The sequence below is a fragment of the Rhamphochromis sp. 'chilingali' genome (genome assembly GCF_963969265.1).
Source record: "Rhamphochromis sp. 'chilingali' genome assembly, chromosome: 17".
Lineage (NCBI taxonomy): Eukaryota > Metazoa > Chordata > Actinopteri > Cichliformes > Cichlidae > Rhamphochromis > Rhamphochromis sp. 'chilingali'.
Window position 1 is genome coordinate 29,176,947 of NC_137944.1, and position 19,522 is coordinate 29,196,468.

Below are 19,522 nucleotides of genomic sequence, written 5' to 3' on the forward strand. Positions count from 1 at the left end.
AAGTCCTTCAGGATTTTTTTCTCAATAGTTTTCTCACTAATGTTTTTTAAGCTAGGACTGATTAACACAAACCCCTGCAAACAGCTGTTGTTCAAATGGGTCTGAAAGCTTAGTCTGAGGTGCTGGTAACTGTATGAGCTTCTTCTCTGTAGAGGAAAAACGTATTCTTACTTTCATTGGACAGTGCTCACTGTTAACCCGTTTAATCCGTGTTTGATTGTTTCCGTGACTTTATTTGGAGCAGGAGTGCGTCAGTTCCACTAGCAGCCACACATTGAAGTGAAAATTACATCAAGGGCCAGATATATAAAGTGTATTCACGTGCTTTAATTTAAAGTAAAATGCATATAAAAAGGATACCCTTCTTATGCATAATCTGGGTCATAAAGTCAGCAATAGTCACTGTGGGGCTGTTCCACTGTGCAGGCTACAGTACCAAACAGATAGCTATGTGACAACGAATTGTTTCAGATTTCTTTGAGCAATGATTAACAGCTCTTTCATTCGAGCAATGGCCGCCTCTTTACATACATATGAGAGCAGAGTTGGTGATTTCAGGACTGGCTCCTTCGAAAAACTCTTACTCCGCCTCCTGTACAACGGACCAATCAATGGGACTGGGCGGAGCCAGACGTCTGCGTACTGGAGAAAGAAAGAAAATACGTTAACTATTGGTCGCCATTTTGAGAACCTGCGAACAGCCTTTGGAGGTGGTTGTTGAGCAGTAGACCTTTAATTCTTTTGGTATTTTAAAAATAATTTTTGCCTATATATTAGGACCAATGTCTCGATTCAACAATAATCGTGGCGGCTTTGGAATGAATCATTTCCAGCCGCGCAGAGGAAGTGGGCCCGGCGGCCCCATGCGAGGTGGGCTTATGGGAAACCCAAATTTTCGGCATAATCCTTTCCAGAATCAAAATCAAAACCGGAGGGGACACAACTTCAACAGACCACCACACCAAGGATCGCAGAACACTCCCCAGAAGCCGCAACAGAATCAGTCGCTACCCATCATCCCTCCGCCGACTCCAGGCCCGGCTCTTACGATGGAAGGCCCGATTAAGCAGCAACAGCATCAGAAACCGGCACAAGAGCAGCAGAAATCCACAACCCCTGCTCCCCAGCCGAAGGTTCAGTCACCACCACCCACACCTAACGTGACCTCCCCTCAGCCAAACCAGGCAAACAAGAACCTGAACCAGCAGCTGAAGTCACCCGTGGCAAATGCTAACGGTCAGCAGCAGAAGCCGACTCCACACCCAAGCCCGAAAGCAGCTGGGCCGCAGCAAGGTCAGAAACCAAGCCCTCAGCAAAGCCAGAAGCCGGGACCCCAGCAGGGCCAGAAGCCGGGACCCCAGCAGGGCCAGAAGCCGGGACCCCAGCAGGGCCAGAAACCAGGACCTCAACAAGGCCAGAGACCAGGACTTCAACAAGGCCAAAATACAGGGCCACCGGCCATGAAAGTCAGTCAACAGTCACGAGAGACCATGAACACTGACGCAAGTCAGTCAGAAGAGAGCCAATCTAAGGTTTGCTTTATTTAGTTTTAGCTTAATTTTTATAAACGCCCAAGTGGCGTCGGCAGTCGCTATCTGCTAACACTAGCCAAACCAGCCGCGTGGTGCTCGATATGACACTTTAAACAGCCCTGTCGGGCGGAGTTGTTTGTGTTATCCTTACAGTTATTAGGGAAGCAGTCGGGCGCTCGCTCCGGCGGGCAGTCGCGGTGCATAAAAGAATACATCCTGCAACGTTATTGCTTTTAGCTAGCGGCCATCTTGTTCAAGTATAGAAATTAGTTCTATTTTAACGCGTTTAAAAGGAAAAATATATTTTCAGTGATGGGTTTCATCTGTTAACCTGAACAATTTTGGGTGAACTAGTTTGTCGACAGTGGTATTTCATATTATTTTCCGTGTTGGATTTTTTTCTTTTACTTCACAAAGCGAGTGAGGGGGATGGGCGAACGGAGATCGAAATACGGACGCGAGCACAAATCATAACATAAAGTTAATCTGAAAATGATGATCTATTGGGCGTCAAATAATTTGTATATTTTTCTGTTTTCTATATATGTATACGAATTTAAAAAAAAATTCGGTCTTGTTTTTCTTAGGCTGAGTTCAAGGCGACGCTGTCCATGTTGCTGAAGCCAGGTGAGAAGTCCTACACACAGCGGTGCCGCTTGTTTGTTGGTAACCTGCCCAACGACATCACAGAGGACGATTTCAGGAAGATGTTTGCAAAATATGGGGAGCCCACTGAGGTCTTTATCAACAAGGGGAAAGGCTTTGGTTTCATCCGACTGGTAAGGGGTCACACGCTTGAATTGAAACAGGTTTTTGTTACTGTAATAAGTAAAGGGACTCTTTTAAATAACATTTTTCTTTTATCTAGGAATCTCGGGCACTTGCAGAGATAGCAAAAGCTGAGCTGGATGACACACCGATGAAGGGCAGACCCTTGCGTGTCCGATTTGCTACACACTCTGCAGCGCTGTCTATAAAGAATCTGTCACCATTTGTTTCCAATGAACTCCTAGAGGAAGCTTTCTCACAGTTCGGAATGGTAGAGAGGGCCATCGTGGTTGTAGATGATCGTGGACGCTCTACGGGCAGAGGAATTGTTGAATTTGCCTCCAGACCTGCTGCCAGAAAGGCTTTAGAGAGGTGCAACGAGGGGGTCTTTCTGCTCACTACGTAAGTCTAATTATATTAGTTGAGTAGAAGGGGGGTATTTGAGTTGGAAGATATTTGTAAAAGGTTCTTGAAGCCCTTGCTCTTTTTCTTTCTTTTTTTTTTTAAAAAAAAATTGTATTTCACCTTCTGCAGTTCTCCTCGGCCTGTTGTTGTCGAGCCTCTGGAGCAGTACGATAGTGAAGATGGTCTTCCAGAGAAGTTGGCACAGAAGAACCCCAAATATAAAACGTGAGTACTGGTTTGTTCTTGGTGCAACATCATGCAGATGGCAGGGAAATCTTACTTTTTCCTAATCATACTAACACCACCATAAAATAGCCAGTGGAATGAACTATGAGTAGGTCTTGAAGCAAGTGCATTTTGGTCTCTTGACGCAATCGTCTTTATTATGCAAATTACTTTCTTCGGGTCATTAGGTCATTTATTTGTGAGTAGCAGATGGTGGGATGGGGAAGGTGGGGGTGGTGGATTCAGCTGTTAAAGGTCAACCTTCTCTGAGGCTCTGCAGATGTTAATCTGAGTAAAATCCCACATTGGCAAACAACAGAAAACTAAACCATTGCATATAGTATAAAATTGGCGACTATTGAATCATTGAAATGAGGAAGTATGGTGTAGTAAAACTAAAGTTTCACTTTGCATTCATTTTATCTTAGAAGATCTTTCAATGCAATTTTTAGTAACTCAGGTGAATGCTGACATGTTCCTGTCAATCTAATGTACTCTACGTTATGGTCTTTGTGTCTTTAGAGAGCGTGAGGAGCCTCCTCGCTTTGCCCGTCCAGGCACTTTTGAATTTGAGTATGCAAAGCGCTGGAAATCCCTTGATGAAATGGAAAAGCAGCAAAGACAACAGGTGGAGAAGAACATGCGTGAGGCCCGTGAGAAACTCGAGAGCGAGATGGAGGATGCTTACCATGAGCACCAGGCCAATCTGCTCCGTCAAGGCAAGTTTAGATATGGAAGACCTGCAATTCTCATAATTTGTTATATATGTCACTCATTAGATGTGGGTTATCCTACTGCTGTAAATGTAATGCGTTGTGTTTTCATTCAGATCTGTTGAGGCGACAGGAAGAACTGAGGCGTATGGAGGAGATGCACAATCAGGAGATGCAAAAGAGGAAGGAAATGCAGCTCAGGTATTTTATGTCATTAAATTGCAGCTGGTTGTTGTTTGGAACAGGTGTTGAGTTCTCTTAAAACATGGACTACATTTGACTAATTATCTGGCATTTTTAAACAGACAAGAGGAAGAGCGACGCAGACAGGAGGAGGAGATGCTTCGGAAGAGAGAGTTGGAAGAACAGATGCGCCGTCAGCGTGAGGAGAACTACAGGATGGGCAGCTTTATGGATGTTAGTTAAACTTAACTTGGGCGTCAAAAACATCAGTTCAACAACCAGTTACTGCCTACATTAATCTTAATTTCTTTGTTTTACAGAGGGACAGAGAAATGAGAATGCATCCTGGTGGAGCTTTGGGCATGGGTGGTAAGTGTCTTTTGTTTAAATTAAGAAATCATGACAGAAATCCAGACACCACAGTGGCTATAAAGGTGACCAAAACATTTTAGGCATTAGATGATGAAATGCACAGTGTTGCAAAAAGACAATTCCAGCCTATTCCTTTACAGTAACTGAAGTATTAAACATTCTGTAATAAAGTAGCTTCTTTTTTAAGTAGACGTAGAGTTTAGTGAAATAAAATGGACAAAATAGTCCAGTATGATTTTAAAATGACACAAAGGTAGAACAATTCCATAAGAAGAAAAAGTAAAATAAAAAAAGAGCTAAAACAATAAAATCTAAATGTAAAGTATGAAGGAAGCTCATAAAGTAGGTCTGTGTAAAAATAATGCACATGTGGAGATATCAGGAAGGGAAGACTTGATTTTGTTAGACCAGATTTGGTAGGAAATGTACAAACAACGTCAGTGCTCTATGTGTAGGCTTGTCAGTAGTGTATTTAAAAAACAAACAAACAAACAAAAAAACAACTTCTGCAAGCATGCAAATAGAAGCTGTTGGGGGTAGCAGGTGTTAAACGTTTCTAAACTGGTACTTGCTTTGGTGTCAACTTCATTCGTGTTACATTACATTTCCCCCCTAGCAACTAAATGACAGCTGGCTATGTTAGCTTGTAAAGCTTGTAGCTTGTAAAGCTGCTGATAGCTGAGTCAAATATTAGATCAGTATCAGTATTCAGACCAGTATCTATGCGAGTGTTATAGCTCTTGAAATTCTGTTGAGGCAGCTTTACCATCAGCAGGATGTGTCTGAGTTTTTACTCCTCAGCCGTAAAAGACTGGTGGGGTATTGTCGTCACGCAGATGGGCAGGCAGCATGGAGTCCAATCCTAAGTTGGAGACCTACAATTTTTGAAATGGATAAATAGGGGTGTGTAGTAGGAGGCTGAGGGGGGTATTGGTATTTTTAATTCATGTGCTGTATGAATACCTAACATGTTTTCCTGTTTGCTCTTTAGATATGTCCTTTGGTGGATCCTCACAGAAATTCTCTATGAGCGGGCTTGGGTTTGAGAGTCAGCAGGGAATGGGAGGACCAGGAGGCCTGATGGGCAACGAAATGGTAATGTATCCCACTTGTGGGAATTTCAGTAGTTAATATAGTTTTGTTTGGCTTTCCCTTTGGTTGGAGACTCCCAGCCATGTTTTTATTTTTTTGTTTTTTGTTTTTTCTCTTCCTTTCTTCGTGTTAACACGATGTCCAGTTGTCTAAGCAGGATGGCAGAATGAGTGATTTGTGTTCTCAGCTATCACTGGATGGCTTTCTGGTTGTTGAATGTGACACATGCTCACTGCTTTTATAGGGTTTGTTTGTTTTCCTTTTTTTCAGTAGCAAGCCGAGCCCCCTCAGTTAATAGTCCCACAAGCCATTACTGCTTTTAAGCTATAAAACCGTCAGCTTGCACTAAATGATCATCTCAGTGTGTTTCAAACAGCTGTAGAAAAACTTTGCTGGCTCTGCTCACTCCTATCATGCTGTTTGTGTAGTGGACTGCTATTGCAAGCCCTGTCTTATGTGAGCTGGACAGGCACGTTTTCTTGACTGAGGAGAGCATTGGTATCCAGTATTATTATTTATTTATTTATTTTTTTAAATTTTTCCATTTTTTTTCTATTACCAATTTCATGCCTCATTTGTCTATCAGGAGAACTGAAGTTGTGTGTGAACAGGCTTCCTTTTTCCACCCTTAAATGTATTTAATTATATTTTTTGAGGGGGGGGCGTTGAAGTGTGGTGGAAAACTTCTGGACCAGCAACCTTTACCTTCTCATCAGTATCTCTTTTTGTAATTGAGCTTTGAAACCTTGTAACACTTTTAGTGCCTGATGACGGTGTAAAGCTTTGAGTTTGACGAAGATTACAGCATGATTAACTGATGGGGGCTGGCGTAGCCTTGTGACTTTGTTCAGATGATGTCGCTGAAAACTGGACCGAGCCTGGGATTTTTGTTTCTGGCAGAATTTAGACCTGAAGTCATTCGTTTCTGTATTACAGTTGACGGATGAAAAGGTTCTATAGTCCTGAATAAAAAGTAATGCTTGAACTTTAAAATAGGGTTTCTGTATTATTAAGACTTGTTACCAAAAAAAGTCTTAATAACAGTCCATTAATTTAGATCTTAATGCAGGGGTGTCAAACATGAGGCCTATTGACATTTGTTTTTTATAATGGGTAGTTCATGTGTAATTAAGCTAACTTAGACTGACGGAATTAAGAGTAAGTGGGTTATGTGGCCCAAATTTTATGTGCTATAAAATGAGTTTGACATACCTGCTTTAAGGCATTTTAAATACACTTTAGGAATTGCTTGCTTCATGGAGTTCATTTTACTTTTATAAAGTTATGCACTTTTGTTTGCAGCAAACCCACCTAACTTGGGTAGGTACACGGTGCAAAGCTGCCATTTAAAAATGACATGACCCACCCTGCACTAAATAGTTGAAATGGTCATATCAAATGAAGACTGTCAGTACTAGAGCATGTGAAGTTGGGAATCTAATGGCTTTTACCTAAACAGAAATTGGTTAGCCACTTTTTAAGAACAAGTCAGCACACCTGGAAAGTGGGCTCTGCTTAAGCTGTAATATTAGAATATGTTTGGTTTATTTCCCCCCCAAAAAACATCTGAAGCTCACAGTAGTAGGAATTAAAGGGGGGACAGTTCACCCCAAAGTCAAACGTATGCATTTTTTCCCTGGCCTGTAGTGTGCTCTGGCCATCTCAACTTTCTTACATTTGTGAGTTGCCTAGTTTTGGAGATGAACAACTGGCTTCTCTTCTGCAATAGAACTAAACACTTGGCTTGTGCTCAGAGAGCCAAATTTTTTATTTTATTTTATTTTTGCTGTATTGCTGTCTGATTCTGGTTAACAGCAAAAGACGGTTTCTTTTTTGGGAGGTGGGAAAGATACTGTTCCTTTAAATTTCCTTAATTTGTGTTATTAACGACAAAAAGCACAGAAATTAAAACTCTATCAGACTTTATTCTTTGATCAAAAATTTTTTTGCTCATAACCTTGATACTTTTTTGCTCGTAGTTGTAAAATGAGTTCTAAAAGAAATTCTTCGTGCTTAAAGACATCTTAATTTTGACTTGAAAACAAGAACCTGTATTTCATTTATTACTCGTCTAGAAAAGTATTTACCTCTTTAAAATTTAGAGCACAATTTGCTTTTGAATAGTTCAAATGAATGGTCTTTTAAAAACCATAAGTTTGAGTTTTAAGCCTGTTGGAAGTGATCCTGACAGTCTGAATTTCAGTTTAGTAAAATGAGCAGAAGGTTCATTCACTTCAAGATAATATTTATATTCTGCAATCTGACTACCTCACGTTATTCTCCTTACCTTAGTTGTTCTTTGTTAGCCTCATTTTGCAAATGACAATTTCAGCTATTCTGCTGAATTTCTAGAATGACACTTTTAGTTTCACAGAAGTTGTCTGAATTAGCATTGATGTAAATATTAATGAACTGCTTACTTATTGGAAAAATGTCTTGCACTACGAATATACTCTTTCTGTCTGAGAGACCACACATTTCTGGTAGATCCTATACGTTGTAGTCACATTTGGGACCGTTTAAAAGTTACCATACCCTTTTGTGATACCTGAGCAACAGATTTATAGATATGTTTAAGATCACTCTAAGTCATACATTTTACAATATTAGTCATGATGCCACCAAATTGTGTGTATATGCAACATTTTCTAAGGAAATCTGAATTCTGGCTGTAACAAATGACTAGAAATATGAGGTTAAACCTCATGTTAGAAATATATTTTTAGCGTCCTATTTTCATGCCGCCTCTCAGAAGTTTAGGCATGTATCTGTTGCCATTAACTAGTAGATACGGCCAGCTGTCATTAATGCCCAGCCTAATCTTGGCATGCACTGGAGAAGAGACCACACTAGGTAGGCACTGACTAACGAAAGCATTACCCTCTCTTCCTTTTCCGTATGTTACCTGTGGCACCTGTGGACCTTCATATTGGAACGAACGGTTTCTCCGGATGTGTCTCCTGCTGGTTCTTTTGTAAACCACTCGCAATATAAAACAAATCACACCTGTGCCATACCTTTTTTACACATCTCCATATGGACATGAACTGTGTGCTTATGCACTGACCCTTCCCATACCTTATTACCACCCTCCTGTCTGCCTCCTTGGCACATTGACACCCAACAGCGCAATGAGCGCTTCACTCCGGGTGGTGCGAGGGGAATGGGTCCTGGTAACCCCGGGTATGGCAGGGTCCGCGAGGAGTTTGATGGTCCTGCTAAGAAACCCCGTTTTTAAACGCTGCTCTTTTGATGCTTCCGGCAGCACCATTTGTACAGTTTTTCTCTAAAAACAAAAATGTTGATTCGAATTTCTTGTATTTAAGTTTAAATTGTTACAACATTTTAGCCAATTTACTCAGTTATTGAAAGTCAATATTTTCATTTTTTACTTTGTCTCTAGTCTGAAAAGAGAAGTTACTCTTAGCTGATCCAGTTGTTCTTTTTTGACCATGTATAATTTTTTTTTTTTTTTTTTTTTTTTTTTTTTAAAGATGTGTTATGCTCTGTGAGTCGTCGTGAAGTGATAACTGTAACATTTTTTCTGAACTTCCTATGGCTGTGTTTTGTGCCATGCATTTGGAGTCAACGCATGTACTATAATAAAGAGACATTGGTTCAATCAGGAAAAACCTTTAACCTTTTATTCTTAAAAATGAAACGTGTAGTCCGTTCAGAAAGCAGCAATGGGCTGTTTGCGGAAGTTGAATAATGTGGTTACCTTTGCCACGTTAGCTCTTAAAGATTCTATGTGTTATTTTCTCAAGTCCTGTCCACTTTAGTTCAGTGATTCGTACACAGTCTGAAAAGAATTAACTCGTGGTATGACAGAAATTAGCTGCAAGTACGACATAGCTTTAATCAGCAAATTCCCACATTGAAATATATTGTAAAAATACTTATTCATCAAAGGAATAATCATATATTTACCACCTACTTAAAAAGACTCTAGACTGGGAAGCAATGTTGAACAGGGTTCTCCAGATCATTGAAAACTTAATTAAAATAAGATTTAACACATTTTAATATTTTTACGTTTCCTGTAAATTAGCGATAGCATTTGCAGGAAAATTTTTTATTTTATTTTTTTTTTTTTAAGAAAAAGTTGTTAAGATTCATTTTTATAAATTGGTTATTAAAATGGTCACAGTCGCGTTTTAAAGAACTTCATTTATTTTTAATAATGCAGGGTGGCTCTGATATTATAACCCTGTTTTCAAACAAGTATGTTTCCTTTTATTTTTTGAAAAAGGGGAACTTTTAGGCTTTTTCTTGGTTTTTAGGAGAGGCTTTTTCTGAGTTATGTTGCATTCAATGAGTAACTCTGCTTTTACAGTCTTGCCTCAGGACAGAAGAAATATCACACATGGAACCTTTAAGAAAACCTGTGTAATACTGTGTGACTAACAGTGGTCTTACAGAAACATAGTGCTGAAACCGCACAGTCTGTCGTAGACAGGCAAAATCCACTCAAGTGTGTGTCCTTGTGTGCATGTTTGGAAGCTGGAGTTATTTGACTACATTTACATGCAGGTCATTCTGTTATTGCTAGCATTTCAAGCATTTGTGAGGCATTCTTTCAGAAGGATAACTGTCATAAAAAATGCACAAAGCAAATGCCACCATCTTTAAAAATGGATGATGTTGTTAAATTGGGATGAAATTGTAGCAGTTTCTGTATTGTTATGTAAAGGATTAATTTTGATAATTATGAAGGTTTCCATAAGGGTGCACTGATGTGACTCTGGACTCCTATAGGTTCTTTAAGGTGTTTAGGTTAACCTTAAGTGGTAATAGTTCAAACAGCACCACGTTTCTGCATCAGTTGAAGTAATACAATTGTATGTAAATGTAGTCAATAATGGTTATGGACGGACTTGAGGCATATTATAGGTCTATAAAAGTTTGTGTGTAAAATGTATCTTTGGGGAAGTGCAGTGGCAAATCTTGACATCAGATATGTCCATATTATACTTAAACGCCTTGGAACATCCATACTTGGATACGTATGTCAAGTCTTAGAATTTCTAAAAGTCTAGTAACAAGCAACCAATGGTTCATCAGAGATCTGACGTTTCAGGCTGTGACGTCATAAATGACTGAGTCACTGTTGGATTTTGGAAAATGATTTTCAGTTATAAAGCTCTAATTTTGCTAGAGCAGCACAAAGACAATAAGTCCCTTTGTAAGAACGCATAAGATGCCCTAGTTTTCAAAACCGCATGGATGTGTGCAGTGGGCTTAAACGACAGTCTGATTTGCATCTTTTCTGTTTCACTGATATGTTCTTGTGTATCAGTTAACTTTTGACAAACCAGCACTACGATCTCATTTAAAACTAGAGACTCCAAGGCTATTGTATCAACTTTGTCAACAGGGCTCATGTGCTGTTTTTTTTCCGAGGACCTGCCTTGTTTGTGGTAAATTTATCACTATTACCTTCTCAGACTGACTTGTATGACAGATTGGGTTACATTCAGGAGAACCCATTCTCAATCTCTGCAGAAATGTTTAACTGTATCTGCATTAATGACTTTAATGGCACCTGCCATTATAATGGCAATAATATCCTGTACTATTAGGATATTCACATTATCTCCGAACACAGCACGAGATCAAGAGACAAGAAGTCCAAATATTTTTATTTTTTTTTTTCTAATTGTGGGACTGCTCAAACAGTAATAATGTAAGGATGGCCCAACCAAAATTGAGTGCCATAATTAAACGGACACCTTCCTCCATTCACAAGCCTACCTTTACAACCTTTGTCAGAGTTGTCTGGTAAGAGATGGCCTGAAAAGTGAATGTAAGTAATTTTGATCTTTTAATAATTTCAACTTTTGTTATTAAGCAGATTTTATTTTTTGCGTGTATTAACTTGGCTCTGTTCTATTCCACTAGCTTTAACTTTGACATTCTGTGAATCATTGAAAGTATTTTTCATTCAACATTAGTTAAAATTTTGTAGTTGGTGGAAGCTTGCTGACCTCGCACAGCAACTAGCTGATCATTGTAGCTTTTTCTGTTTTTTCTTCATGTAGAAGAAAATGTCCTCCATTTAAACATGGATTACATAAGACATCAAGAATCAAATATTTTTAGTGCACCTGTTAATGTCCTTCACATAATCAAACATGCAATGAAGGTAAGGATTTTAACTTTAATGTCTTCTATCATGTGGCATCCCAGAATCCCACAAAACAAACCTGAAATGGCCACAGAACAGAAGATTTGGATGTGTGGATGCATTCAGTAATGGGAAGGATATAAAGGAGTGTTTATCTCAAATGTTACTTGTGTTTGTGTTATGTACATGTTTTCTTTAACAGGTATGGACGGCTTTAAAGATAATGGACTGTGGCTGAAGTGTGGCTGGGTAGTGAGGACTTGGAAAAGCTGTAGCTAAGAAACTCAAACGCTGGATCTGAAACTAGTGAAAGTAGTGAGATATAATCCCTATTTAATCCTGTACATACAGTACATGATTTCCTTCCAAGAGAGTAGTCTAATGAGGTACATTAATTAGATGTTTGTCATTGTGATATGGTAGTCAAACCCCTGGGAAGTCAACTGGATTGTGATTCTAATCCATCCTTGTAGCATTCCTGATGAATTAGAAAACTTCTTATTTTATCCAATATTGTGTACTTCAAATATTTAGTGCATATTTTCTCATTTAATTTTGAAAAAAGTTTCAAAAATTCAGTAATAGTAATTCACAATGGAATGCAATAAATTTTAATTAATATATTGCAGATTAATATCTATAAATACACTTAATGGCATTCAGAAAAATCATAACTCACTGATCTGATGTGGGACTGGAATTTAATGCCTTCAAAGTCCACAACACTAAATTTGTGTTGGTCGGTTATTTCTAAATATTCAAAAGAATAACGATATAGGTTTAAGGCACTAATTGTTCTTTGCAACATCAGTGCTTTGAGTATAATTTTCACATAACACTACATCTTAATGATGGATTGTTATGCCAGCTTTTTTAAAAATATATTTTACAAAGAGAAGGCCTGTCTACATGGTTTATACGCTCGTATTAAATGGTCAATTTTGGATGAGCGTTTTTCATTGCAAAATAACAAATCCTATAACTAATAGTTATTTGTACAGATGTATTTGCCAAACTTTTCCTCATTCTTTAGACGAATGATTCCTTTTTAGCGCAGTGGCATGCACTCTGAATTTTTCTCTGACAGTATGCACAGATGACTGGATTTTCAGATTAAAATAAACATTCCTCAGAGTAGTTGTGACATAACTAACTGAAAAAGGATGTTGGAAGTCAAATAATCTCCAACATTTAGGAAACAGTTTAGATCTGCAATCAAAGGTATGTAGGTACCTTTAAAATATGCCCTTTATACATCAAATTCCTTTTAGGTAAAACATTTAGAAATGCATCACTGCTTTTAGATTGAATTACATTTTACTGGCTTAAATATAGTTCTTTTACTTAATAACATAGTGTGCATTTTGAACTTTGTAACGTTGTCTGTGTTGTGTACAACTTGTTTTTCTTTAACAGGTTTGACCATCTGTTAAGGTGTTGGACTATGAAAAGGAAGTTGCCAAGCCAAGACATTGAGAGTCTGTAGCTTCTGTTGGAGCGGTTTTGTAAATGAAACTGTGTCACTCTAAAGGACCAGAGTGATCAGATAATAGTGGCTCTATAGCTTGGACTGTAGGTTAGAATATTTGGGAATTTATATATTTGGCTATTGCTCTCGCACAAGTACACCGTTTTAAGGAAAATTCTTATATTTATGTCTATTGTATGTTTACAGTTGCTATATTTTAATGCAGAAAAAATCCCTTTCTGCTATTTTGACATGAAAATAAACCCTTGACATTCTTCAAGGGGCCCGGTTACCCACTCCACATTTTTGTGTTCCACTTTGTCTTGTGCATATTATACTGACTGTTTTTGCAGCCATGCAATTCACTCTGTCTTCAAGCTAGGTCTTCTGCCTTTAAGGTTTCTTTAAGAGTCCTCAGATTTTTCTTTATCCTTATTTGCCACCTTTGGAAGGACTTTGAGGTTCTTAGTTGTACTGGTCACAGATGATAGATTCCAGATAACAACTAAAATGTGACAGAAGTAGAAAGTATTCTGTAAAATGTATTGAGGACAGTTTGAAGCATTTGACTCTTATAAATTCTAAAATTTAAGTTTTAAGAAGAGCATGTGAATTTGTTACATTTTTATATATGAAAGAAATAACGGAATTTGTTCTAGTTCCTCTTTAAAAGATTAAGAGACTGAGTTTGATATTGCCTACATGTTTTAATGTATTCAAGTAAAAATAGTTGTCATGCTTGCTTATACAGCGCTATCAAACCAAAGCAAGTTACATTACACAAATACATGGATTACACGTTGTAAAAATGGACAAGTTTGGCAGTGGAATTACAAAAACGAAAGAGGAACACATTTACTCAACATCTGAGGTCTGAAATCGATGCCTCTTTATAGATGTATTTGACTGGAATTGTGGTGACAATGGAAAGCTTTGACATTCAAGTGAAGTCGCAGCCACAGGCAAGTGAAACATTGCAGTAAGCAGACTCTTCATAAATGGAAATCAAACTTTTTGACAGTCACTCTTAACAGCTTTAACAATTGTCTAATGATCACACAGCACAGGTGTGAACAATATAGCAACTAATTAAGGTTCATGGTGAGAAAAATGACCTGTTGCCTTCTAGGGGTGTAACGGTACGTGTGTGACGTTAAGTGCTAACATGTATATGTTTCTCTGTAGGAGGAAAAAGACTGCCCGTACCAGTGATATCCACATACAATCTTACTTTTACTGCTACATGATTAGTTTTTTTTTTTTGATTAGTTTTTTTTTTTGCTTAATAAATAAAAATTAATGTCATCTGTTAGACAGTGAGCTGAATCCAGAACCATTTAAGTATTACTCTAGTGACAACTTTCTAGGGGCAAGTAGCTCACAGCCTCTAACCTCATGTTTAACTCATTTTTCCAGTTGGACTAAAATCAAAAAAACTCAGTGTACTAGTTACGCTTCGACTACATGTAGTTCTCGTGTCTCACAGCTCACTGAGCTCAGCTTTTAACATCTTTAGAAACTTTTATTGTATTTCTTCAGTGCAATCCAATCCAAGGTCTTTTTCTTGGTTCAGTAGAAAGAGGTTTTGTTTTTTGTTTTTTCTGATGGCATTGGCAGTCACACCATTAGGATTTCTAAATACACTCTCATAATGTGATTCTGCCTAACCTGTTAAGGAGCAGAAAGTCATTTTCTTTTCCAGAACATGTTTGCTGTACACCAGGTATGCATTGGCCATAAACTCTGGTAGGAGTATTCTTGAAAGCTCAGCCAGAACTCTGTGCTAACTCACACAACATATTTTATATTTAAACATTATATTTAACTGAAACATGAGTGCTCACAACAAACAATACCTATTCTGACAGTTCTGTTGTCCTCTTTTCAGGAGTTTTTTTTTTTTTTTTTTTTTTTTTTTTTTTTTTTAATTATTGCTAGTGTTTAAACCTTTTTATGATGAAATCATTCCCCAAATATGGGAAAGTATTTCTCTTTATTCTCAATTTAGAGTTTCTTTTGTCAAAGTAAGAATTATGGCCAACTTTTAATTTAAAAAAAAAAAAAAGAGGCTGCTCATAGGATAATTTTGACTTTTGTTAGTCTTTTGTTGCCTCTACCAAAAACATACCACACTGACTGTTACATCTCCACTCCCCACACTTTACATTGTGACTCAAGTTTTATGTAACAACTTTTTACTCCAGCACATAATCTCATCAGTTCTGTCTGAATTACCATAATAGTAAGAGCTACACCAGCAGACCGATCAAGCTCACAGACCTGAGTGAGGCAGGATGTTCGATGCTGTCTTACGGTTGAAGAGGCAGCGGCTTGTTTTGCCTGTCTGGTTGTGCGTGTTTCATGTCTTTGGGTAAAAGAGGTGCATTAGCTGCTGTCAGCCAGCTTGTCAAAGACAAGCTGCCCCAGTCCACAGTAGAGGCTCTTCTCTGCAGTTGGGTTACATTGACGATGAGTAGTTCTGCAGATGTCAGTGGACAGTAAAGCCTGGACTTGTTTGCACTGCAGCCAGAGGTATGCTTACACAGATCAGCTGAACAAGTAAGGTAAGTGTCCCATCCATGTTTATAATGCAAGATGCACAGTTGTCCCATGACTTAACTCTTCTGTCTTCTTATTCCACGTCACTGCTCACAGTGATGTCTTCAGGGCTTCTGGCATCACACTTTCAAAGAATGGCATCACAGTGCAGATCTCTCTTCATACTTCTTGGCAATAGATTTGCTGTAGCCTGTGGAGTGTGTGTGGTTGTAGTACTTTGGCTCCTCTGTATGTGTGCATGAAAACAAGTGTTTGTGTGGATTCAAATATATGGAACACAGCGCTGAAATGAAAGGTATTCTGCTTTTTTTTTTTTTTTTTTTTTAAAGTATTGCCTGGTACATTTAAGCTCCTAAGTGGAAAAAGCAGAAGTCTTGTCTACAACCGTACACGATGTTTTGCATTTTGTTTCCTTTTCTCGAAAACCTATATTTGAAAGTGATTAGTTTGGAAAAAGGCAGGGTGTTTGCAGCAACAAACTGGGGGTGGGGGGACAACCAAAGCCCAGCTCTACCAGAGGCAAAATACTATGAGAAACTGTTCTGCTTTGGCCATAACTTTGTTTTTTGTTTTGAGTGCTTTCTGATTGCAGTTAATCTATTCCTGCTTTGATAAAGTAATAGTACTGTTAAACACCCAGTGGCCTTTCATCAGCACATCCTCAGTCAATCGCAATGCAGTTAAAATCAGTCATGAAAAGTACTTTCACACTGTGTAAGCAGCACTTTTATCTTTGAACCCTCTATCAGCACTACTCCCTCGCCCTCTCTGCCTGTCTGAAATGACATACCGATTGTATTGGTACTGGGTTGGGTTTTTGAAGTGTTGAAGTGACTGTACAGAATGCTGTGGCAAGACTTAACTGGCACTAATAAGTGGTCACACATCCCTTGGGTTTTGGCTTCTCTTCATTGATTGCCAGTAAATTTTAGGTTTCATTTTAAAATTTTAGTTTTAACTGAACAGCTCTACATGGTGAAGCTCCCCAGTATATCTCTGACCTATTGAAACATCATGCTTCCTACCGGTCACTTCAGGTCAGAGGTTACTGTTGGTCCCATGTATTGGGTTCAAAACACGTGGGGATCGGGCTTTTCAGGCACTGGGTTGTGGAATTCTCTTCCACTGTCTTTACGCTGTACAAACTCCACTGACTCTTTTAAAAGCAGCTGAAGACATTTTTATACAAACAAGCTGTTAAAGTGTTTTCATTGTTTCATATTATTATTATTATATGTATATTTCAGGGTTTATTGTGAAGCGCTTTGATTTTTATCTGTGAAAGTGCTATATTTAAGATGTCACATACTTTTTGGGTCCCCAACCTTTCTAAGTTGGTGGTTCTTTTTCTTAAAAATATATAACAATACTTTTACAATTTTGTGCATAAATAACTGGTCAGACTTGTGTATGTGGAGCAAATAGAAACACAAATGTGCACTGTTTTTACAAAGGACCACTCATGTTTCAGTAATCTGTTTTAAACAGAACGAGCATGAAAGTTTATACTGTACCATTTCATCATGTAGAGCATTTGGGCTTGAAGTTACGTAGTGTTTGTTGTCAATCTGATTTTAGTTGCATCAAGACAGTTTGCTGCTTCTCATCTGTGGAATGAATTCGGTGTAAAACTAGTGAGAAAACTGTTGTTTTGAAGCTGGGAATTTGAGCCATGAAATGACACATAACCATTTTAGCTTTTGAAAGGGCATGATGCTAACTGTAGATAGGTTAGTAACGCATGTCTGTATTCACTGTGAAATTAATCGTCATTCTACCTTTTGTAAACAATATTTTAAAAAGTACCAGCAGGGTGAAAGCTGAGCTGAACATCACACTCCTGGGTGTCTTTTATTGTATCTGGTTGCTGAATAAAGACACTTTTAGGTGAAGGGTGCACTTAACACAAGATATGGGTTAATCTATATTTAAATTTAAAAAAACATTCACACACTCAAAACCTTAGGGTACATCACCATATTCTTCTTTGCCTAATGTACTTCAAACTCACAAGGAAATTATTTGCTGAGGTCATAAAATTAGGTGCAGTATCGTTTTCTTGACTTCATTTAGTCTGGCTTTTGTAATCGGGAGTTGCCCCCTGCTGGCCATTAGAAACAAAGCAGATTTAATTCACTCCCATATTAGCTTCACATTTAAAAACGATGCTCAGTCCACTGTGTGTGTGTGTGTGTATATATACAATCTGTATTCTCAAACACTGTTTTTAGGAACAAACTGATGGTTGCGTGGTTTGTCGGAGAAAATTTGGACAATCGTTTTAAAGAGTGTGTCCAGTGATCAGCTTCAAATGGACCTTTTCCTTTCTTCTCTCAGTACCTCTTATTCCTCATTCCTTCCTGTGACTCATGAATGGCATATCATGCACTGACCAGCCAGCCATTTGAATAAATGTACACAAGAAGACTGTGGCAGTTTCGTATGTTGCTTGTATTTAGATCTCTCATCTCTGTAGGGCTCTGCTGCCCTTGAGTCTCTCGAGCTGTGGCTAGACTGTGTTCAGCCAATGGCGGCTGTGATGATTTCATCTCTGCACTGTGATCCATTTTCTAACCATGCTCTGAGTCCTGATTGACTACAATCCTTCCTTATATCCTGTTGGAGTGTGATGCCAGAACTACCCTTCAGTCCTGTAATGGCCTCTTCAGAAAGGGCCCTGCCCAGAGTCCGAAAGACTGACACTGAAAACGACCACGGCTTCGTCAGTGCTAGGTTTATGGTGTAGCTCCAGTTTGGGGTACCTTTGCAGTAAAACACCTGATGTGTCAGTATGAAAGTCTAGCTTCACATGGCTTTGTAACAGATGGACCTACCTACCTCTCAAGGATTGCAACGGATTCGAACGTTGTCATGAATTTGTCTGTCCTCTCTGCAGTTTCTAATAAATTATTCATGTTCTGGGTGCTGAGATGCCCTTCAGTAACAAACACATGCATACACGTGCACACACTTCATTCATTCACACATTTTACTTACCCTCACACACGATTTTCTTCTAATTTATGTTAGAACCAACTCATTTTATTTTAAACATCTGTCACATGACATACAGCACATACAACACATACACCTACATACCTACACACACAGGCTCTCACTTTTGTGTTTATGCATTGCAACCACAGTGAGTAGTGTTTGAGTAAACCTGGTGATCAGTCCACTGTCAGGCTCTCATTGTCTGTCTCTTGCTGCAGGATCCTCGACCATTAGAGGGAGGCTGAGGATCTTTACGGATTTACCACCGTAAGTGTTGGACAAATGCAGTGTGTCTGCTTAACTTCCAAACATGTAAAATATCATCTGCAGCACTGTAATGCATCTTATTTAGAAACTTACCTTTGAGTGTTTGGTATTTTGTTGGTTGTGAGGCTGCTATGACAAAACTCCTGAGTTACTTTGTCACATGACACAAGTCAAACATCACTGATGTATTTTTTTGTTTCTGTGTTGTAGGGAAAATGAAGATTGTCTTGTAAAATGTCAAAGCTGGAGGAAGCTCGCTGTAACAGGACGCCAGGATGACCTCCAGGCTGGCTCATGTGCAGTTCGTCCTTCAAAACATGGATGTGAAATGTGCGTGCACAGTTTTTTTTGTTTTTTCTTTTTAAACATTTGAATAGAAACACACTGTGAAATATCTTATTTGCAGCACTTAAGTCTAATAACTCATTACTGTTTCTCAGGTGGCGGAGCAGTACCAGAACTCATCCAGCAGAGGGCAGTCTGCAGTCCAGAGGAGAGATGCGCTGTTTTCTCTTAATAATAAAAGATATAAACCTGAGTTTTGTTTCCATGTCTTACTTTTCACCTGATTACCTGTTTTGTCTAAGTTAGTTTCATTTAAGCGTTACACTAAATTTAAATTGCATTAAATGAGATGTCAAACAGTTTTTCTGTTTAAATTGAGGTTTGGTGCTCTGTAAAAGGAAAAGGAAAACCACCAGCACTGTAGTGTAGTTCATTAAAGTCATTAGGGTTAATTTAATCAAGTGTTACAGTACACGTTACTCATTGAATGCTTGGAAATGGCAGAAAACTGTAAACTAGTGATGTTTAC

General features: G+C 38.5%; 1 protein-coding gene across 2 annotated transcripts; it reads left to right on the plus strand.

Moving 5' to 3' along the window:
* Window positions 1-660: 660 nt before the first annotated feature.
* Window positions 661-19,246, plus strand: sfpq (splicing factor proline/glutamine-rich). Of its 2 annotated transcripts, XR_013969429.1 has the most exons (12): window positions 661-1,532; window positions 2,120-2,311; window positions 2,401-2,702; window positions 2,835-2,930; window positions 3,453-3,649; window positions 3,760-3,844; window positions 3,949-4,060; window positions 4,147-4,195; window positions 5,190-5,293; window positions 18,660-18,708; window positions 18,919-19,038; window positions 19,149-19,246. XR_013969429.1 is itself a non-coding variant. In XM_080863647.1 (10 exons), the coding sequence occupies exons 1-10, from the start codon at window positions 783-785 to the stop codon at window positions 8,526-8,528; spliced, it is 1,998 nt and encodes a 665-aa protein (XP_080719773.1). In that variant the 5' UTR covers window positions 661-782; the 3' UTR covers window positions 8,529-8,922. The 2 variants fall into 2 exon arrangements, 1 of the variants encoding a protein (XP_080719773.1); XM_080863647.1 differs by lacking the exons at window positions 18,660-18,708; window positions 18,919-19,038; window positions 19,149-19,246 and adding an exon at window positions 8,418-8,922.
* The last annotated feature ends 276 nt before the right edge of the window (window positions 19,247-19,522 follow it).